The sequence below is a fragment of the Bos javanicus genome, chromosome 3, assembly GCF_032452875.1.
Source record: "Bos javanicus breed banteng chromosome 3, ARS-OSU_banteng_1.0, whole genome shotgun sequence".
Taxonomy (NCBI): domain Eukaryota; kingdom Metazoa; phylum Chordata; class Mammalia; order Artiodactyla; family Bovidae; genus Bos; species Bos javanicus.
In genome coordinates, this window is record NC_083870.1 from 67,320,444 (window position 1) to 67,344,299 (window position 23,856).

The window sequence follows — 23,856 nt, forward strand, 5'->3', positions numbered from 1 at the left end:
CCTGTGTAAACGGCACACTAACTGTTCAGTGTGAAGAGAGCTTCCTCGGCAATTGTGCAAACTCAAAAATATGGTGTCCTCCCACTTACAGTCAGTTTTCAACATGTCATCAATGCTGATAATATCAATGTACAGCAACCTTCTTTACCCAGGAAGAGTGAAAGTAAACCCCATGATCTTACCCCAAAGGAGCTCCAGTTCTAAATCAGCTGAGTCGGAATGTACGAGGTTTTCATATCTTTAATTTAATTGAAAACCAGGTAAGTGGATTTGCTTGGAGAACTTATTACCCTTCTTGTTATGAGACTTGATATAAAGTCCTGCAGTTAAGTGACCAATATACAAAAGAATTTTTAAACAAGAAAACTAAAGGCCAGCGAATAGGAGCTATGATTAAATTTCTGAGGTTTCACCTGACTTCTCAAAGGAAAACTAATCAGAGATAATATTTCTGCTCAGCTGTCAGCGGAACAGATCATAAATTAGGAAAGTAGTTATATCACCCTGGGATTGGCACGTTTTGTCTACTCTTTTTCTTTAGTTCTATGAATTTATGAACCATAAAATAGTCAGCTGTTTTAAACACTGCCCAGATCGAGTGTTTTTCCTGAATTTTCCCACACTATTCAAAACATTGCTTGAGTTTCATTTTTCATGTATTGGCGCCATGGGGCTCCTGGGACAAACCCAAGCTGCCACTGAGTGATTTATGCTGATTGTGTGGGCCACCTTCTTTCTCTTTCACCCCGTCCTCTGTTCAACCACAGGGATCCCTATCGCCAGAGGAGAGGGGTGCTTAGAACTTGTGCATGTCTGTGGACAATCATCAGATGCACTTTTGCAAAGTTAGGATCATGAAAAAGGCTGCCCCTGGGGAGTTGTCCACTTCATTGATCTGGTCACGTCACACATTCCTTCTCACTCTCAAGGCCTTAGAAAGAAGGAAGACAATGTACCTTTACTTTAAGGACGAGCTTTAACAAAAATACAAGGATGATTCATAATCTGCACGTTGATGACTGCTCTTTTCACAGGACTTCCCAGGGTAACAGCAGTCTGCCCGTTTAAACTTGCTATTCTCTTTCCTTCCTTCTCTTCCTCCCAATTTTGTCCAAAGTTTACATTTGACTAGCAGATCTTTTCACAGATATGGAAAAAAACCAAACTATCCTTTCTAAAAGTGACCTTTCTAAACAGATCTGATCAGCCATGTCCCTGCTTGAAATGACTCTGTGGTTCCCTTCCTTACTTGCAGGACTTAGTTCAAACTTCCTTGAAGAAGTTAGGACTACCCAGGATACAGTAGCTACCAGCCACAGGTGGCTTCGGAACACCTGAAATGTGGTCAGTACACCAGAGGAATTAAGTTTTTGATGTTCTGTAATTAAAATTAACTTTAAAAACTAATACTTGACTCAGTTATTGGAAAATTAAAAATATATTTGAACAACTTGAGTGTGTGAAATCTACCTTTTCAATTGTAAATTTTATGAAATACAAATACCATTCTAGTATTTCTGATGAAAATTTAGCACGTGAATTGAGATAGGCTTAAGTACCAGATTTTGAAGACAGAGATTAAAAAAAGAATGTAAAACCATCTCAATATTATTTTTTATATTGATTACATGTTAAAATGATAATATTTAGGCTATATTAGGTTAAAGAAAATATATTGTTAAATTAATATGACTTGTTTTTTGCTACTTCTTTTTTTCTTGGTGAACGAGAATACTAGGAAAATGTAAATTACCTACTTGGCCCAGATCATATCTCTACTGGATAATTCCTTCTAGAAAATTTATTGCATAAGGGAGGAATGGGGCCTTCACCTTGCTTTTCAGTCAAGTCTGCCACCACTTTAATCCATCTTGTGCACTTCGTCCTGTACTAGCATTACTGGGCTCTTTCTCACGTCAGAGCCTCGGTCCCCTCCCTTCCATCTGGCTCTAACTTCTACTCTCCCTTTAGACCCAGCTCAAATGTCTTCTTCTTCCTGAAACTGTTATCTGCCTCTCCAGGCCCAAGTTCTGTGCCTCCAAATACTTGAAACATTTTGTAAATCCTATTATTACATTTACAACCATGCTGTGGGTACAAAGTTTCATGCGTCTCTTTTCCTCTCTGAATACCCAGCACTAAGCACCCAACATTTGGACATTGGAGACACCCCACGAATGTCTGTGGACTCTGGCAAGGACCTGGATGGAACAGCGCCAATTCTCTGCTGGTAGAATCCATGGCAGTGGCTCCTGGGAAGGTTCTCGAGACGGGGTTGGAGCCCAGAGAAGGGACTGCCCTGAGTTGGTTAAAACAAAGCCTGGCCATGATGAAAGCAACCAGAGAAAGACAATTAAGACTGTGTTCAGAAGAGAACAAAGGTCTGGCGTTCTCTTCCGCCTGCTGTTCTGGGGGGAGACAAGCCTGCAGTGAGCACAACTCTTTTCAACAGGGCCACAGGGGTGCAGAGAACGCTGGGCCGAATCAAAAGCTCTTTGTGGGAATCTAGTGAAAGCCTGCTGATCAGAAGGGTGGCGGAGGGTAGAAAGAAGATTCTTTCAGGCAGAGTCATAAGGAATGAATTTCTTAAGTCTCTCAGAGACAGACGGGAGATTTATGCCTCATTTGCCAAGCGGGAGGACAGACCCTCAGGGTTCCTCTAAGTCACTCATTCTCTCCTTCATGCATCTTCCTTTCTCCGGGACCAGTGGGCAGGAGAGACGGTTGTCTCCAGGTCCAGGTTGCTAGGAGCACTCGAGCAGGGCAGGTCCAGACTGAATGCGAGGAAGCTACAGACTCAGAACTGAGAAGGAAACTCAGCTGAGGTGGGGCCTTGACCAAAGAGGCCAGGCATCCAGGACCGGGGAAATCCCAAAGCTTTTCTATGTTTCAAAGAATTCTCAGTGTAACAGAGAGAGAAAGGGAAATGAGTGGGAAATGAAATATCTATTTTGAAGAAGGCCAGAATAGATATTTTTCCTAAAGAGACATACAGATGGCCAACAGACACTTGAAAACATGCTCAGTGTCACAGATCATCAGGGAATGCAAATCAAGACCACAGTGAGATATCACCTCACACCTGTCAGAATGGCTATTGTCAAAAAGACAAAAAATAACATATTGGTGAGGATGCAGAGAAAACAGAACCCCTGTGCACTGTTGATGGGATATGAATTGCTACACACACTGTGGAAAATAATATGGATGTATGGATGTTCCTAAAAAATTAAAAACAGAGCTACCACATGATTCTGCATAACCCAAAGGGAAAAAAAACACTAATGGGAAAACATATATGCACCACTATTCACAATAATCAAGATATGGGAACAGCCTAAACATTCATCAGTAGATGAATAGACAAAGACGACGGGTACATATACACAGTGGAATACCACTCAGCCACAAAAAGAACGACAACATAGATGGATCTAGAGGATACTGTGCTAAGTGAAATAAGTCATGACAGAGACAAAGAGAACAAAGGGAAAATAGACTCACAGACAGAGAAAAGATGGGTGGTTGCCAGAAGCGGGGGAAGGGGGATTGGTGGGCTTGGGAGAAATCGGTGACGGAGATTAAGAGGTCTCTGCTTAAAACAGTTCAGCAGTCTCTCATACTAGAAACAAAAGCCTAAATGAGTGTGTTTATTTACTGCATATTTAGTAGTAACCAAACTAAATGAGAAATAAACTAGTTGAATAAATTAGATAATATGTTAATATGGAATGTTAGTAACTATTAAAAAAAACCATTTCTGCAACATGTATTGACTTCCAGATGCTTCAGACATGTGTACAGGATGGTAGTATTTTCATGAAATCAGAACTTTCCACCATAGAAGAAGTATGTGTTGATTAATGTCAGAAGGAGGGAGAGGGAGAGGGGCGGCAAGGGGAGGGAGTTCACTTCTTATTGGTAGATGTAGAGAAGTAAAGAAATAAAAAGCAAAACATAATAAATACAAAGATGGAGAGAGAAATGGTGTTTATGAGAGCACACAGGAGGGACAATTAATGTATATTTTGAGTTTCTCTGGTGGCTCAGATGGTAAAGAACCTGCCTACAATGCAGGGGACCCGGGTTTGATCCCTGGGTTGGGAAGATCCCCTGGAGAAAGGAATGGCAACCCATTCCAGTATTCTTGCCTGGAGAATCCCATGGACGGAGGAGTCCACAGCGTCACAAAAAGTCCGACACAACTCAAGGACTAATATTTTCACTTTCATTGTTAGTTTAAACAGTATGCAGTATGTAAGAAAACATGGTTGCTATCAATAAGAGCAGAAAGTCATGAAATTAGAACAGGTTTAGACTGAAATAGCAACAGCATCAGATGAAAAGAATCAGCTAAGGTAAAAATACAGAAAAACACATGAGAATTAAAATCAATGTTGGTAGCTGGAAAGAAGGAGCAATGGAGTAGAAAATTGAGTTGGGTAACGTGGAAGACAACTTTCGGATTTTTCCTAGAAAGTAGACAGAAAAAAATTGAAAATAATGGAGTGGCTTATAGATAGAAAACTGAGCTGTCTAGTCCAGAAGTCACTGTTGCTACTGAGCCCTTGGAATGTGGCTACCGCAAAATGAGCTGTGTTGCAAGTGTGAAGTACACACCAGATTTCAAAGGCCTGATAAAAAGTGTCACTTGTTTCCTTTTCCTTTTAAAATTATGGCTATTAGAAAATTTAAAATTACACATGTGGCTCACATTAAATTTCTATCGGGTGGCACTGGAAGAAGAGATCTGTGTGTACTTGAGAAAAACAAGAGAGAGTGGTACATAAAAAATACTTACAGAAAACATTCTTGAGTTAAAACAAAATTATCATGCCATTGAGAATCAGTGAAAATCAGACCTATATCTGGACACAAGTTTTGAATTATGTGGAAACACATTAAAACATTTCTTTAAAGATACAAGTTGAAAAAGTTTACTTTCAAATTTGTTTTGGCCTTTTCTCCACAACACTAAATGGTTGAAAACAATTGATAGAGAAATATTATGACCTAAATTTGATAGATAAATATTATGACCTAAATTTTAGATCTAGTGAAATGGTATTTGATGTATAAAACCACCATAGCGACACTCCTAGACAGTCATAGAGAGATTGAACTAAAAATTAGTTCAAATTATTTTAGCCAATTGAAAGAAGAATTCAAATGAAGGATTCAAGCACAGAGAATTCAGAGTACACAAGTAATTTGGGGTTTTCCTTGCCTCGTATTAGACTCCAGTCAAGAATCCAATTGATTTAGGGCTATCAAATGGACTGTTATATCCAAGGGGTAAAATTTGATCCAATGCAGCCTTCTGCTTCCACTCCTTTCATGGAAGTTCCAGCAATGGGATTTCTCATTCTTTATCCCTCAGTTCACAGGAAGTCTCCTGCCAGGTTGGATGACTACCCAGAACAATAAATGCATACAGCTATATTTCAGGACTTACTAAAAATGGCTAAACTATTTATGAAGTTGGGACATTTTAGCAGAAGAGCTGCAGAACGAATAACTTATTTTCTCCTTTATAAATGCCAAGTTGCCAAGGAAGTGGATTTTCTGCATCTGTTAAGTGCCTGTTTAATGAGTCACTGGCCTCTCTTTTTATTTTCTAAATTGATTAAGACTAATAAATAACCCAGGAACAGATATCATCTATTGTCAGGACTGCTTTCTCTAGGGCTGGGGGACGTTTCTGGGCTTATGATGCCAGGAGCAAAAAGCATATTAAAAATGAAGAAACAAGAATGTAAGAAAATATATTAAAATGTTTTCTTTGTTTATCAATTTTATCTTTGGGTGGAATAATTCCGGGTTATTTTTATCTTTATGCTCTTAAATTTTCTAGTTTCTTTTTTAAAAGCAGCTGTATCCTTAGCAAAAGGAGAGGTTTTAAATATCAATTTATACACTTTTGTACATACCACTTGAATAAGCTATTTCTAGAATTTCTTCCAGTTTACAAGATCTTTTCTTCTGGGAATTTCTTGTTTCCCACCCAATTTTCAGGGACAAGTACCAGGCCATCAGGCAACCATAGTTTTATTAGTCTGATCTTAATTCAAATGCTACCTCCTTAGAGACTTTTCACCTGTAACAACCCACTCTGTTTTGTTTTTTCATAGAGCTAATCCTATCAGCAATTGTTTTCTTGTCTACTGCTCTTTTTTCAGTGAGGGATTTTTAGTGCTGTGTCTCCAGCACCAAGAATCTGACATGAAGTGTGCACTCAATAAACAGCTACCGAACAGATGAAAAAGCCCCATGTGACCCCACCTGCCCGGCCAGAGCTGGTAGGCCCAGGGACCAGAGACCAGAGAAAGCACGGCCAGCCAGAATAATTCTCTCTGGAATTTGGACCTGTTGTGGGAACATGAACGTGGAAGCTGTATGTTTGCCATATTCTAGCTTCTGGACCAGAGAAAGAGAAAAATCAGGATGGGAGAGAGAAGAAGGGGAAGACAGCCGTGAGGAGCAGAAGGGAGCCTGGTCCCAGAGGCTCCCTGGACCCGTTTCAGCCCTGGTTCACATCACCTTACAAGTAAGCTCCATGTTTCAGGTTAGGCCAGCTGTTATCTACAATCTCATGAATATACCTGTGGTCAGCATCATGCTTTAAAAATTCATAGCAAAAAGATATGAAGGAAACAATCAGGACTGTTTGCCTCTGAGTTATGGGACTACCTACTTTTTTGTGTTTTCTAAAACAGAAAAGTATGCATGACTACAAATATATATATGTTTTTTGTTTTTTTTTTTTCCTGAGAAGCATAGAGTGATAGACCTAGGGTATTCCAGGAGATCCCATTCTGTCCATTCATTTTATTCTGCTGAAAGGTTTAGCAGTGAAATGACTCACCAAGTTCCCAAAGTGAATACACACCTCAGCGACTCTGGCTTTCTTACACTCAAACCAGGGAGCCTCTGGACAGTTACTATGTCATTCACTTTAAAATGCTATATGCATCCTAAGTCACTTCAGTTGTGTCTGACTATTTGTGACCCCATGGACTGTAGCCCACCAGGCTCCTCTGTCCATGGGATTCTCCAGGCAAGAATACTGGAGTGGGTCCTCTGTCCATGGGATCCTCCAGGCAAGAATACTGGAGTGGGTTGCCGTTTCCTTCTCCAGGGGATCTTCCCGACCCAGTGATCAATCTTCAGTCTTTTATGTCTCCTGCACTGGCAGTCAGGTTCTTTACCACTATTGCCACCAGGAAAGCCCATCAAAATGATTCATTTCAATTATTTTTTCAATTATAAATTCTCTAACTCAAGGTGAAAAAATCTTTCTCTTATGGGTCAACTCTAGTGAGTTGGGCGAGACTACCTGTACTGCTGTGTCGATAAAGTTTTTTTTTAAAGATTTTTTGATGTGGACCATTTTTAAAGTCTATTGAATTTATCACAATATTGCTTCTGTTTTATGTTTTGGGTTTTTGGCTGCGAGCCATGTGGGATCTTAGTTTCCCGACCAAAGATTGAACCTGCACCTCCTGCATAGGCTGACAAGATTCCTTGTTTTTTTTTTTTTAAACTTAATCCTTTTCCATCTTTTTGTTTATCTATGTATTTTTGGCTGTGCTGGGTCTTTGTTGCTGTGCAGGCTTTTTTCTAGTTGTGGTGAGTGGGGGCTACTTTAGTTGTGGTCCTTGGGCTTTTTCATTGTGGTGGCTTCTCGTGCTGGGAGCATGGGCTTGAGGGCTCTTCAGCTTCAGAACCTGCAGCTCCTGGCTTCTAGGACACAGGCTCAATAGTTGTGGTGAACAGGCTTAGCTGCTTGCTCCATGGCATGTGGGATCTTCCCAGATCCCTTGAACCTGTGTCTCCTGCATTGGCAGGTGGATTCTTTATCACTGAGTCACCTGCAGGGAAGCTCTGCAGGCAGATTCTTAACGACTGGGCTGCCAGGGAAGTCCCTGATAAAATTTCTAAGGCAACATCCAGAACGGATAGGAAAGAAGAACCACAATTGCCTAATGATGTCTACTTTGAGTGCAAGGAGGAAGGGAGTGACATGGACGAAAGTTCTAATTCTTTCTTAGATGCAGCAGAAAGCTGACTTTATTAGAGGGGAAAACAGAAGGTCAGAGGATCCATTTGGATCACATATGCTTCTACCCCTTGGTTTATGTTACAAGAAGTTCTAACTTTTACATCATTATATCATGATGGCATAACAAAGAATAAGGCAGTGGCTCTATAAACTTGGTTTTGTTTTGTTTTTTACTTTTGTTTGAAATTCCATTGCACTTTTCCAGATAGTTGGTGGCAAAAAGGACTGACTATCATTAGGCAGTGGGCTTCCCCGATGGCTCAGGAGGTCAAGAATCCCCCTGCAATGCAGGAGACACAGGGAATTTGGCTTCTGTTCCTAAGTCGGAAGATCCCCTGGAGTGGGAAACGGCAACCCGCTCCTGTATTCTTGCCTGAAAAATCCCAAGGACAGAACCTGGCAGGCTACCAAGCTGGACATGACCAAGCACACACACACACATCATCAGGCAGTAAAGGTGTCAGGGGGTGGATGGAGAGTAAGCATAAGTGGGTAACACAGGTTAGAGGGAAGGGTTTTTGGAGGGTGGTCTTTTTCTGGGCTGGACTGTTTCTGTGGCTCTAATTCCTAAAGAAATCTCACTGAGCCACTACTGAATGGTCTCACTTGAATCTCAAAGTTCATTCACCACCCCCACGTAGTTTAAGAAAACTCCCTACATGATCCAGGAGCCCACCTGGAGGTTAGCAGTCCTGCTGTGGGCTCAATTACCAATGAGACAGGGAGGGGGTACTAAGACTCCAAAGAGCATCACATGAACAAGATGCAGGCTATCACTTGAGATCAGGAGCTGATCAAACTGGTGCTCAGAGACCAGGCAAGAGCCCAGAAGGCCAGAAAACACAAAAGGCCAGAGGCTTTCACCTTCTCCAATACAGACCAAGCCAGCCGGCTCCCTCACTGCTTCTCCAATCCCCACCTGAGCTGCTGGCAAGCCCCATGGGGCACCTACAAGCCAGTCTCCCATCCCTGGGTCCCTGGGCTGGCACGAGGCTACCCTGCACTGACTCTGCTCCAGGTGGCGGAGGAAGCCTGTTCCTCTTGGCAGCTACATGGGGAGGACAGCCCGGGGCAGGGGCAGGGATGAAAGGACTTCCTCCAAGAGGCCCTAGGAGAGACCTGAGGGCTGGAGCCCACACTGCTCTGGAGTCAGAACTTGGAGTGGTTTTAAATATTTGCCAATGGTTCGTATACGTTACCTCACCACAGACCCAGCTGCCAACATCTCCAAAATGTGGGGGAAGCTGAAGAGCTGAGCCACATGCTACAGGAAGCTGCCTTCCCCACTAACTTAACTGTTTCTAAGGAGGATCCCAGAGATCAGCTGTATTGGAGAACTCGGTTAGCCCTGTGTCCACGTGCCAATCACGTGTGAGCATGTAGTACTTAGGCTAGAAAGATACAGGAGAGAGATAAAAGGGTTTTCCTGACTCTGAAAGTGGCTAAAGTCTTAATTCAGGATTTTCTCACCTCTGTAAATCTTGAAAGAGGAAGAAACCTTCTTCTCTCTGGATAATTTCCATCTGTGTTCCAGGTGGCATGAGGGTGGAAATCATGAATCCTGGAAAGACCTTTGTCACCCAAATTATTAAGACCCTGCCCTTTTATGATATACTTTTTATTTGCTTGTTTAAAGATCTGGGTCTTTGTTCTATGTGGCAACTAAAGCTACACGAGGGGTTTTCCTGATAGCTCAGTTGGTAAAGAACCCGCTTGCAAGGCAGGAGACCCCAGTTTGATTCCTGGGTCGGGAAGATCCCCTGGAGAAGAGATAGGCTACCCTCTCCAGTATTCTTGGGCTTCCCTTGTGGCTCAGCTGGTAAAGAATCTGCCTTCAATGTGGGAGGCCTGGTTTTGATCCCTGGGTTGGAAATATCCCATGGAGAGGGGAAAGGTTACCCACTCCAGTATTCTGGCCTGGAGAATTCCATGGACTGTATAGTCACGGCATTGACTATACTGTGATGGACTATATAGTCCATGGGGTCACAAAGAGTCGGACATGACTAAGTGACTTTCACTTTCAAGGCTACATGAAGCACAGCAAACAGGATTCATCTTGCACATTAAGTCCTAGTAACTGGAAGGAGCTGCCTGTTGTGCTATGCTAACATCTCAAGACCAAGTCAAGGTCTTGAGGGAAAAACAACGATGGCTTAGCAGTGGCTGCTGTGGGTGAAAAAGGTGGGGGTGGTGTCTCTCATGTCACATACGGGACATCTCTGAGTTAAATCCTGGGACACCTCTCAGATACTAAACAGGGTTAAGTTCTTAAGGGTCTGGAAAATGGACAATTAACTGGCTCAGAAGATAAGATTTCATTATCAATGGTTTTCCCCAAGGAATCAATCATGTAGCTCCCTCCAAGATACATTATTGATCGAAGATGTTTCCTTTTAACTCCCTGGGAAAAGCAGATAGTAGCTGTCTACTCTCTCTCCTCTGTGTTGGGTTCTGAGGGTTTGGTTCCTGGATCCATCCCACCTCCCGGTGGTCTCCTGGCCTAATCTTCTTGGGATCCATTCCCCACTAAGCTGATGGAGTGAGCTGTTAAAGTGGAAACCCTGACTATGTCTGTTCCCTTCAGTAGCTCCCAGGACAGGTTCACCTTGATCTGGTCCCTGCTTGCCTCTCCACACCCACTTCTCTATCTTTTTCTTGGCACTTTATGTCACAGCCAAGCTCCTTCTGTGTGAAGTGCTCTGCTCCCCTCACAGCACCCCCACTTCGGGCTCAGCTTATTTCTTCTCTGGTGACCTTCCTCTGTCTTCCTTTAGATCAGGTTAAAGGGCCCTCAGAACTTACTCTCTGCTCATTTTCACTCCATATTGTGATCACTGATTTGTCTGTCTCCCCTACTAAACCCTGGCTTCCTGGGTGGCTCAGTGGTAAAGAATTTGCCTGCAAGGCAGGAGCCATAGGAGACATGGGTTTGATTCCTGAGTCGGGAAGATCCTCTGGAGGAGGGCATGGCAACCCATTCCAATATTCTTGCCTGGAGAATCCTGTGGACAGAGGAGCCTTGTGATCTACAGTCTATGGGGTTGCAAAGAGTTGGACGTGACTGAAGTGACTTAGCACGCATGCACACCTACTAAACCCTAGGCTCTAGCAGGCAAGGACTACATCTTATTACCTGCATCCAAACCATCAGGGCAATGGATGGCCCGTAGGAAGTGCTTGGTACATATATATTAAATGAGTGAATGAATAAAGATTGGGTAGCTTTCCCAAATTCATGAACTTTACAGTGACTCAGCATGGATTATTGCTCCTGATCATTGAGCTGACCACCCATTGCCTCACTGTTTCACCTCATCTGCTCTCCTGGCCCCATATGCTGCTTCTCCTAGTAACACTAGTTATTGCAAGAAACTGAGTCAGCCAAGTGTCAGTGAGGAACTATGCCAAAATTTAGACATTCAAAGTTGTTGAATTTTAGGTCTAGATGAGACCTTTTGGATTCTCCTGTGTAGCTGAGGTCTGAAAGTCAGAATTAATGCCTTATCCCTCGTCCTGTCCTCCCTCCCTCCTTCTTGGAAAATGGAGCAACTGTATTGGCTTCTGTAAACACTGTATGACCAGCTTTTCATGATCCATATGATGATTGATACAAAAAGTGAAGAGCATAAGGGACCCACATGCTGGCCCCAATTGTGCAGCTGTATGCAGTTCACGGATGTGAGAGCTGGACAAGAAAAAAGGCTGAGTGCTGAAGAGTTGATGCCTTCAAATTGTGGTGTTGGAGAAGGTTCTTGAGAGTCCCGTGGAAGGCAAGGAGATCAAACCAGTCAATTCTAAAGGAAATCAGTCCTGAATATTCATTGGAAGGACTGATGTTGAAGCTGAAGCTCCAGTACTTTGGCCACCTGATGCAAAGAGCTGATTCATTGGAAAAGACCCTGATGCTGGGAAAGATTGAAGGGAGGAGGACAAGGGCATGACAGAGGATGAGATGGTTGGATGGCATCTTTGACTCAATGGACATGAGTTTGAGCAAACTCCGGGAGGCGGTGAAGGACAGGGAGGCCTGGTGTGCTGCAGTCCATGGGGTTGCAAAGAGTCAGACACGCCTGAGCGACTGAACAACAACAACAACAATGCAGTTCTAATTCCAAAATCCCTAAACCTGGAATTTCCTACTTTTTTTCTTTGTTTTTGAAAAAAAAAAAAAAAGTGGATAGTTGGCTCATTTTGGGGGGCCGTGAGGGGACTTACCTTATGTAGCTGTGTTTTTGTCTCATAGTAGGCGACCACAGGGATGGAGGCCCGGTAGTAGGTCTCAAGGCGCTTGGCGATGGTGGTGGTGTTGTCATCTGCCTGTGGGCTGTTCCGGCTCCTCTGGAGAAGGCGGTTGGTCATGGTGTCTGCTGAGCAGTCCATACAGATCACCAGGTGTGGGTCTCCAATCTGGGGATGGGAGAGGGCGGCACAACATGGTCAGGAATTCTACCCTGCAAGGTTCTGGAAAGGCCTGGGCACGCTAGTTCTTTCCTGCCTTGACCTTCTGCTTTCTCTTGAGGTTCCAGGCCTGCAATGTGACACAGCTGGGACAGGATATCACAGCTCCTCACTTCCAGGTCAGCGACTTTCCACAGAACCACCCTCAGCTTTTAGGTCACCTCGTGTAATGGAGGGATTGCGTAGAATGCTGCCCAGTGCAGTCATAATCTGTCCTCCACAGCAGGGGGAGGGCTGTGTGTGTGTAGTACTTCCTGCTGTCAGCCTTTCCTGATTTACGAAGGCAAGTTAATCACCTCTTCCTTTGTCCACCATTATGTCTTATACCAGCCACCAAGAGCACAGTATGGCTGCGTCTTGTACTATGTGGAGGTCAGTAGAGCATAATGGTTGAGCATACAAAGGTTGGAGTCAGGCTGCTTAGGGTCAAATCCTGGTGTAATGACTTGTCTCCAAGATGGTCTTCATTGGTTCCTTGCCTCAACATACTTTAAGCTCTTCCCACATTGAGACATGGTGACTATTCTTCTACCTACTTGAATCTGAGCTGGACTGTTATATATTTTGACAGAATATAGTGAAAATGATGTCACCTAATTTTGGAAGCAAGATCATAAGAAGTTTTGCAGTTCCTGCCTGGTCAACCACCATCTAAGATTTCCAATGATGCTCACTGATAAGCTGGGAGGAAGCACAAGCTAGCCTCTTTGAGAGGCCATGTGGACAGAGATGCCTGACCAGTCCTTGGCTGATGCAGATATCCCAGCCCCTGCTTCAGACCTGTCTACTTGGTCTTACCCCCCATCCGACTGCAACAGAATAATGGATCCCATCAACCCCCAGAAACCTATTAGAGAAAATAACAAATTAAGTTACTAACTGTGTCTCTTAACTTCTCTGCACCCCAACTTTCTCATTTGTATGATGAGGATCATCACAGAATTGCTGTAAGAATTAGGTGGCTCAGTGGTGAAGCACCACCTGCCAAGCAGGAGATGCAGCTTTGATTCCTGGGTCAGGAAGATCCCCTGCAGAAGGAAATGGCAACCCACTCCAGTATTCTTGCCTGGAGAATTCCATGCACAGAAGAGCCTGGCAGTCCATGGGGTCTCAAAGAGTTTGACATGACAGTGACTAAATGGCAGCAGCAATGCAAGTAGATTGCTTAGGATAGAGCAAACTGTAAGTATCAGCTGCTATGCTTATTGGAGTCCCAGGTGGCTCAGTGGTCAAGAATCTGCTTGCCAGTATAGGACACACAGGAGAAGTGACTCGATTCCTCAGTTGGGAAGATCCCCTGGCAGAGGAAATAGCTACCTACTTCAGTATTCTTGCAGACAAAATTCCATGAACAGAGGAGCCTGGCAGGCTACAGTCCATGGGGTTGCAAAAGAGTCAGACACAACTGAGCGACTTAGCATGCACTATGCTTACCCATAGTAAGCATATGGAGAAGGCTACGGCACCCCACTCCAGTACTTTTGCCTAGAAAATCCCATGGACAGAGGAGCCTGGTAGGCTGCAGTCCATGGGGTCGCTAGAGTCAGACACGAGTGAGCGACTTTCACTTTTCACTTTCATGAACTGGAGAAGGAAATGGCAACCCACTCCAGTGTTCTTGCCTGGAGAATCCCAGGGTCGGGGGAGCCTGGTGGGCTGCCATCTATGGGGTCGCACAGAGTCAGACACGACTGAAGTGACTTAGCAGCAGCAGCATGCTTACCCATATGAGCTACAATCTCTGTGTTCAGGGGTTAGGAATGCTCAGCTCCTGGCCCCAAGGCCAAGGAAGAAATGGATAGACAAGAAAGTGAAGCGATGAGCTCTACCACGCTTCTAAGAGGTTGACTGCACAAGGACAGTAGCTAGAAGCAGCCCACAGGGCCAAAGGGTAGGGCTTGGAGGTGGTTGGGGTGGGGGGCGGTGGTGCAGAGGGAGTGTGCAGAATGACTGAGGCATGGGTATATCCAGCCTTATCCAGTAGGTAATAAATAAATTTGTTCCTGAATGAATGATAGTGATATGATCAATAGCATGACTCTCCCCATCTCCCCATCCTTCTTAAAGTCTTCTTTTGCTTCTGATGCCTCTGGAAGACACCAACCTTGTCTCCACTACCAGTCCCAACTCTGGATCAAAAGGAACTGTTGCTCCCTTCCGATCTGGCAATGTAAAGGAAGTCTTACTGCTCTACCATGGAAAGCCCTGGGAGGGATGGGAACAAAGTCAGGGTAGGGGAGTACTTCAGGACAACACACACAGTTTTAAGTTGTCTGTGTTGTTCCATGATTTATCTTCCCACTCTGAAGGAAGTACTTCAAGGAACAGAGTAGAAAAGTTCTCAAAAATCTAAAAGGGTGAAATAAACCTCTGGGACATGTCATCTAATTTTTCTGACTTTATTAATTGGAAGAAAAAAAAGAGCATTTGAGCAGTATGAAAGCTGGGTGAAAGTTTAGAAGACAATGACCTGTGTCCACCAGCAGAGGGCAAGCTTGAGAGGCAGGCTAGGGTTTAGTTACAGCATTTGGCTTTTGGAACAGTTTCTGGCTGGGGTTGTGTTTGGAAACTAGGCTATTTTTCTTATTGTGGGGGTTTTCAGGCACTCGTGGGGACACAAAAGACAATTACGGGACTCATTTAGGTACAAACAGAGATTATGTGTGTCTGAGCAGGATCTGACAATAAATAAGTGCAGGACAGAGAGGTTGATTCCATGCAGAAAGTATGGGTCGTGGACCAGCAGCTCAGGTTTCACCTGGGAGCTTGTTAGAAATGCAGAAGCTCAGGCACCACTCCTGACCTGCTGACCCTGCATTTTAAGAAGATCCCCAGGTGATTCGTCACAAAATAAGACCTTGAGAAGCTGCTCCACCAAGCCATTTCCTCCTGCTAAGCCTGGGGTTAGACCTGACTTGTCTCTCCTGGAGTCAGCACTCTCTTCTTACATAAAAAGCTATCAAGCAATCATTCTATTTGAAAACGGCCTGTATAGATTTTAAGTTTTAGAAGTTTTAAGTGAAGTGAAAGTCGCTCAGTTGTGTCCAACTTTGCGACCCCATGAACTATACCGTCCATGGAATTCTCCATGCCAGGATACTGGAGTGGGAAGCCTTTCCCTTCTCCAGGGGATCTTCCTGACCCAGGAATTGAACCAGGGTCTCCTGCATTGCAGGCGTATTCTTTACCAACTGATTTATCAGGGAAGCCCTAGAAGTTTTAGGTTTATGTGAAAATTGAGCAGATAATACAGAGAATTACTATATATCTTTCCCCATCCCTGGTTTCCCCTATTATGTCTTTTAGTTCAGTTCAGTTCAGTTCAGCCACTCAGTCATGTCTGACTCTTTGCGGCCCCATGGACTGCAGCATGCCAGGCTCTCCTGTCCATCACCAACTCCTGAAGCCTACTCAAACTCCTTCAGGGGATCTTCTGGACCCAGGGATTGAACCTGTGTCTTCTACATCTCCTGCAATGGCAGGAGGGATGATGTCGCAATGAAACAATGCTGAAATGTTAACTGAAGTCCATAGTTGACACTAAGGTTCATTCTTTGTGTTGTGTATTCTATGGGTTTTAACAACTGCATAATGTCATTATCCAACATTATAGTAATGATATTTAATAGTTCCACCCTTCTAAAAATCTTCTGGGCTCTTTCTATTTAATTCCTCCCTCCGACTTCCCTGGTGGCTCAGACGGTAAAGCGTCTGTCTGCAATGTGGGAGACCCGGGTTCGATTCCTGGGTTGGGAAGATCCCCTGGAGAAGGAAATGGCAATCCACTCCAGTACTCTTGCCTGGAAAATCCCATGGATGGAGGATCCTGATAGGCTACAATCCATGGGGTCCCAAAGAGTCGGATACGACTGAGCGACTTCACTTTCACTTTCTTTCACTTTCTCTCTCCTCCCTAACCCTGCAACTACTGATGATTTTAGTGTTCTATAGAATTGCCTTTCCCAGAATATCATATTGTTGAACTTACACAGTGTACAGCCTTTTCAGGCTGGCTTCTTTCACTTAGCAAAGTGCATTTAAGTTTCCTCCATGTCCTTTCATGGTTTCAGAGCTCATTTCTTCCACTGATGCTTTTAATGCCTGAAAGTTTTTGAAAGATTTGAATGAAACACCACTTAATTATTTTTCAGAATGCTTTGGTATATTCCTTTAGAAAGTTCCTTGGAGTAGCTCTGCCTCTTTTACCCTGGACCATGGTTAGTCTCTAACATCCCATGGGTGGGAGGGCAGAGAACTCAGCCCTTGTCTGGATGAACCATAGAGACTTATGGACAACTCCATGTCCCCAGTGCCCACTCCCCTGTTGGCTCCCTGGAATTCTGCCCCAGCAGCATGGCGTTCTTCATGGTCTTTGGGTATTCAGGAGACCCTTATTAGAGCACACATGCCCTTGAAAAGGCATTGAGATGTATAAGAACATTTCGGCAGCTGACATATTGTGCCGTCCCGCTAACAGGGGAGGAAATGGAGCCCTACATAGGTCAACTTGCTCAAGATCACTGAGGACTAGTTAGTGACAGTTTTGAGTCTGCTGTGTGTAACTCCAAAAGCTTGGTGGCTTCACCCTAGTGTAGGGTGCCAGAGACTTCAGAATGGGACTCAAGCCAGGTGCCTGGTGGGCTGAATGGAGCCGGGAGAGGAGGTGGGGTGGGAAAAGAAGTGGACAGTGTCAGAGGCCATTTCATTTTATTTATAAACTTGCTCGTGCTGTCTCTAGGGCTCTAATTGGGATCAGCACTCACCCTAACTGAGAGCAGCCCACCAGGATGAGGATGTCAGCTGACTTGTGATGATAATTTCGGCAGGTGGAGCATGAAGAGGCATTTACACTCCCTTCTCTGCCAGGGAATGGCAACCTACTCCAGTATCCCTTCCTGGAGAATCCCTTGAACAGAGGGGCCTGATGAGCTATAGTCCATGGGGTTGCAAAGAGTTGGACACGACTGAGCGACTAACACTTTCATTTTCAGGGCTTCCCTGGTGACTCAGATGGTAAAGAATCCACCTGCAATGTGGGAGACCTGGCGTTTGTTCCCCGGGTCGGGAAGATACCCTCGAGAAGGGAATGGCAACCCACTCCAGTTTTCTTGCCTGGGAAATCCCATGGACAGAGGAGCCTGGCAGGCTACAGTCCATGGGGTCTCTAAGAGTTGGACACGACTAAGCGACTAAGCACACATAAACAGAATCACTGACTCTATAGAGGAATAGTGTTATGAGACAGTTAAGAGCAGTCAGGCAGAGGGATATACTATCATTATCCACACATCCAGGAAACTCATCTTTGTAGTCAGGCTAAGGGCAGAATTTCAGCTAAGACCCTCCTGGGGGGAAAGGAAAGAGATAACCCGTGCATTTACTTCTGTTAATATGTGTTTAGTTCGGCTGCTGTAGAGTAAATGTTGAGTTAACATAGGAAAGCACTACAGGGAGTCAGGCTGAGTACACACTCTCCTTGAGATGATAATAATCTATAAAGTGGGGATAATAATATCTCTTGAACATAATTGTAAAGATTAATATAATGATATAGGCAAAGCATATAGTTCAGTTCCTGGCACATTTTAAGTGCTCAAAAAATAACAGCTATTATTTAGATAGCTATGTATTCTGTATGACTTTAACTGCATGAGAATAGGTAGAACCAAGGCAGGAGGAAGAGACAACAGGTTATTTCTGGGTGGTTAGTTAGTCTTTGTTTTACATTTTCCTGTATTGTCTCATATCTATATAATTTCTATTTCTATAGTCAGAAAAAATACATATAATTTTGGAAAAAAAATGGTAACAATTTATTGAACACCATATGCAGGCATATACATATGTAAGGCACATTTCAAGGATTTGATCCAATCTTCCCAGAAAGCACTGAAGCTATTTTCCTGTTTTTAATTGAACTATAGTTGACATATAATATTATGTTAAATTTCAGGTGTACTGCATGGTGATTTAATGTTCATATACATTATGAAGTGATTACCATAGGGTTACTGTCTGTCCTCATACAAAGTTATTACAGTATTGCTGACCATATTCTCTATGTTGAATATTACATTCATGTGACTTATTTATTATATAGCTGGGGGTTTATATAATCTTTACCTATTGCTTATTTTGCCCATTCCCCCCACTCCTTACCTTCTGGAAACCTCCCATTGATTCTCTGTATCTATGAGTTTATTTTTGTTTCATTTTGTTTGTTTGTGTGTTTTGATTTCACACATAAGTGATATCATATAGTATTTGTCTTTCTCTGTCTGACTTATTTAGAATAATAATCCTCTAGATGTATGTATGTTGTTGCAAATGGCAAGATATATATATTTTTGGTAATGGTTGGAGGTATTTATTTTCTTTTTTAAAAGCAATTTTAGTTGTGTATCTATTTTTGGCTGATCTGGGTTTTTATGGTTGCGCGGGCTTTTCTCTGGTTGTGGTTGAGTGGAGGCTCCTCTCTAGTTCGGGGCGCGGGCTTCTCGTTGCAGGGGTTTCTTCTGTTGCAGACTGTGAGCTCTAGAGCTCACGGGCGTCAGTAGTTGCAGCGCTGGGCTCTAGAGCGCAGGCTCGGTAGCCATGGTGCAGGGGCTTCGTTGCTTTGTGGCAGTGGACCTTCCCAGACGGCAGATCAAACCTGCGTCTCCTGCACTGGCAGGCAGATTCTTCACTACTGAGCCAGCAGGGAAGCCCAGCTATTTTCAATCTATATTTTATAGAGGAGGAAATTGAACTATGTATAGTTAAATGACTTGTCATGGACATATGAAGCCAGGCTCTGAATACAGGTCTGCGAACACAAAGTCACTATAACCAGGAGTTCACAAATGTGGTGAGAGATGGGGATGGTGGTTAGAAACCCCAGCTCCTCATATTACCTCTCTTTCTCTTTCACACACATGCACGCACACACACACATACACACACAGACAACCTTCCCTTATGCTTTGCTGGATACTAAAGGCACAGATATTTAACTCATTGCGAGTAAAACCAGGCTTGGGAATAGAAGATAGGGTGATAATAGAGGAATCACATACAGACTTAGCCGTAAGCTACGGACATGAGTTAGCATTTGGCCTTTAGTAGTGTCATAGCCAAGCAGATCCTCAAAGGACCTGCCTTTCAGAGCAATAACCTACAGGCATGCAAAAGCATCAGCCTGACTAACTAAACTGGATTTTTTTCAGCAACAGATGGTCCCAAGCATCAGGCACATCAGTCTCTGGGATATAGAGGGGCTGCTGAGATGTTTGTGGGTTGGGAAACCATCCACAGGCCTGAATGGGCTTCAAACAGAGTTGCAGGCCTGACAGGTACACATGGAACACTCACTGTGCTCCCAACCAGGCTGATTACTCTGAATCTCTGGGGTGAAATTGTTCATCTGTGTTTGTCCTTGCCAAATTTCAAATGAGTTGCTTGCCGGTAATTTGGAGGGTGCTGCACAAATGATGGGGTCCCTTCAGGGCATAAGTGAATCAACAGCGGCTCATTCTGTGTTCGTAGCATCTTTGTTCATCTGGTCAGATTTAAAGCAGGTGTTTGTTTTGGAGGGCGGCATGTGTTCTCTTCCCATGAGCTGATTTGATATTAGAATCTTCTAAATTCCTGTACCCAGGGACGAATCAAGATCATGCTTGATCTTGGTGAATTTGTGCCGGCAGAATGTGGAAGACTGTCTTCATTGACATCTCACTTGAAGGTTGTCGGCCAGGGCACTTGCATATTTTAGCAATGGCTACATGAATTTTAGCATTGATTGAAACTACCGACTTATCACGTTGGTGACTCTTTCTCACTCCTAAGTTCTAGTTAGGAGTGTCAGTGTCTCTCCTCTGACACTTTCTAAAACCTGTCTGAATGGGGCCCACAGTGGGGAAGGAGGTTTTGCTTTACATCAGGAAGACTGTATGGATGATTTGAGTTCTTACTTACCAGTTAGAAAAGTTAGGAGAATAAAGTAAGAAAAGAAAGGAGAATAAAGAACATAATTTTGTTGTTTGCACACAGTAGTTGACAAAAAAGATGCTTATTTTTACCCTACATCTTATTTATCACACTTGGCCATTTGGGGGTTTCAGAAGAAAAGTCTACTACCACTGAGAGCAATTAAAAAGAAGACATTGAAAAGGATGTTTTCCCCAGCACTTCCAAGCAAGTTCATGACCTGTCCTGACCCTCCGAAAGACCCTGCTAGGACTTTTGGACCTTAAGTTCACAGGCAAGGTCAAGGGTGAAATATCCTGATGGGGTGCAGCCATCTTGAAGCCTGAAGCTCAATCAACATTGCTGATGGGTGGCCTTTAGCACTCATCCCCCCTCCCCCCTTTTAAGGTTTTGCTCCCTTGTGTTTTAATGTTTACAAAACGGCCAATCCCCACTCAGCAGGGAGCCCCTCATGGGCCCAATCACACCTACTTCTTTTCTGGATTTCTCCTCACCCCTTGGATTTACACAGGCCCTAATTCTGAAGTGGTGCAGGAAAGATGTCTTTATTCCTGTTATTCAGAGAGTATTCCCAGGAGACTTGTTCACAGCCTAGATGCTGGCTGCTGCTGCTGCTGCTGCTAAGTCGCTTCAGTCGTGTCCGACTCTGTGCAACCCCATAGACAGCAGCCCACCAGGCTCCCCGTCCCTGGGATTCTCCAGGCAAGAACACTGGAGTGCGTTGCCATTTCCTTCTCCAACGCATGAAAGTGAAAAGTGAAAGTGAAGTCGTTCAGTTGTGTCTGACTCCTAGCGACCCCATGGACTGCAGCCTACCAGGTCTCTCTGTCCATGAGATTTTCCAGGCAAGAGTACTGGAGTGGGTTGCCATGGCCTTCTCTGAGATGCTGGCTAGATCAGAACAAACAAAAAATGTAAGACAGTCCACAGAAGACTTAATATTGTTCAGATGTTAAGATCTCAATACTGCCAAAGTGATCTACAGGTTTAACACAATCTCTATCAAAGTTCCAAAGGCTCGTTTTTTTTTTTTTTTTTACAGAAATAGAGATAATTTTGCCCTAAAATTCTTGTGGAATCTCAAGGGACCCTGAAGAGCCAAAGCAATCTTGAAAATAACGAAGTTGGAGGGCTCACATTTCTTGATTTAAAACCTCATTACAAAGCCACAGTAGTCAAAATAGTGTGGTACTGGCATAAAGTCAGTAATTTAGATCAATGGAATATAACAGAGAGGTCAGAAATAAACTCTCGCATATATGGTCAAATGATTGTTGACAAGGGTACCAAGACCATTCAGTGGCGAAAAAAGTCTCTTCAAACAATGATGTTGGGACAATTGTTTATCTACATTCAAAGAATGGAGTCAGGATCCTTATGTTATACCATATACAAAACTTAGGTCAAAATGGATTACAGTGCTAAATGTAAGAGTAAAAACTACAAAATTCTTAGAAGAAAAAATAGGGGGAAATCTTCACAACACTGGATTTGGCAATAATTTCTTGGACACGGCACCAAAAGCACAGGAGACAAAAGCAAAAATAAGATAAATTGGTTTATATAAAAATTATAAACTTCTGTGCATTAAAGGACACAATCAACAGAGTGAAAAGGCAACCATCAGCTCAACAACAAAACCCAAACAACCCAGTTAAAAAATAGGAAAAAGACTTAAATAGACATTCTTCAAAGAAGACATATTAATATAAATGGCCAATGAGCACATGAAAAGAGGCTCAGCTTCATTAATCATTAGGAAAATGCAAACCAAAATTACAATGACACCCATTAGGATGGTAACTGTGAAAAAAACAGACAATGTGTGTTGGTGAGGATGTGGAGAAACCGAAACTCTTGTACACTGTTTGTGGGAATGTAAAATGGTGTAGCCACTATGGCTGACAGTATGTATGTGTATGTATTGATTCCTCAAAAAATTAAAAATAGAATTAGCATATGATCCAGCAATTTCACTTCCGTGTATATACCCCAAAGAGTTGAAAGCAGAGTCTTGAAGAGCTATTTGTATACCCACATTCATAGCAACATTAATTACCACATCCCCAAAGCGGAAGTAACCCAAGTAGTCATCAATGAATGAATGGATAAACAAAATATTATTCCTCCTGAAAAGGAAGGAAATTTTAACATATGCTACAACACGAATGAAACTTGAGGACATTATGCTAAGTGAAAAATAAGCCAGTGACAGAAGGACAAATGTGTGGGATTCCATGTATGTGAGGTACATGTAGTAGCCATTTCATAAAGACAGAGAGTGAACAGTGGTTTCCAGGGACTGAGAGGACAGGGAAGTGGGGAGTTACTATTCAAAGAGTGTAGAGCTTCCGTTTTGCAAGATGGTAAAAGTTCTAGAGATTGGTTGCACGACAGTACAAATACACTTCACATGTCTGAAGTAGACACTTAACATTGGTTAAGATGGTAAATTTGATGTTCTATAAATATGCAGAACATGGTAAAATATTACTGTGATTTAAAAAACACTAGAAGAATCCTCCCAATTCCATTTTGTAAAAAAAATAAAAGTAAAGTTAGTCACTCAGCTGTGTCCCACTCTTTGCAATCCCACGGACTGTAGTCCACCAGGCTCCTCTGCCCATGGAATTTTCCAGGCAAGAATACTGGAGTGGGTTGCCATGACCTTCTCCAGGGGATCTTCCTGACCCAGGGATTGAACCTGGGTCTCCTGCATTGCAGGCAGATTCTTTACCATCTGAGCCACCAAAAAAACCTGAAATGATCCTCCTAACATCATTTTGCAAAAAAGTGGTTAATTATATCAAAGTCTGAGCTCTTAAAGTAGTTTGGTGGGAAAAAGCTCATTAGAATTCTGGTGTGTGAATTCCAATGAACTACCTGGAACTGCCACAGGCCCAGGCTTTGCACACAAATCTGTTTCTCCCTGCTCACTCCTATCTTGACAAAGGCTTCTGAGCTGAGAGGAAGAAAGTCAGCCCCGGGGGTCAGGGCCACACTTGCCAACTAGGACAGGAAAGTTTTTCTCTGATTCTGATTGCAAGTAAGAAATGCAAGGGAGGGTTAGCAATTGTCCTTTAAGTATTTAGATGCCATCTAAGGAAATTAAAACAGAGGCTCAAAAGGAGGTTACAGTAACCCCTAGGAGACACAAAGTACAATTCCTCTCAATCAACGCTGAAGTTAGAGGTAGATGGAGATGGGCCCCCAAACCTTCGTCCTCCCGGTAGCTGCTACTTACCAATGAGTAGACGCTTACTAGCTGTTTGACTGTGGGCAAATCACTTAACCTCTCTGGGCTTGATTCATCACCTTTACCATGAAGAAATACCCCTTTCTCTATCTAAAAGGTAATTAAAATGTAT

General features: G+C 43.3%; 1 protein-coding gene across 3 annotated transcripts in view; it reads right to left on the minus strand.

Moving 5' to 3' along the window:
• Positions 1 to 23,856, minus strand: part of AK5 (adenylate kinase 5) — a 269,511-nt gene that overhangs the window by 6,806 nt on the left and 238,849 nt on the right. For all 3 annotated transcript variants that reach the window (XM_061411538.1, XM_061411541.1, XM_061411540.1), the window contains one exon: positions 12,281 to 12,472. In XM_061411538.1, the coding sequence (XP_061267522.1) occupies positions 12,281 to 12,472 (192 nt within the window). The remainder of the gene's footprint in view (positions 1 to 12,280; positions 12,473 to 23,856) is intronic.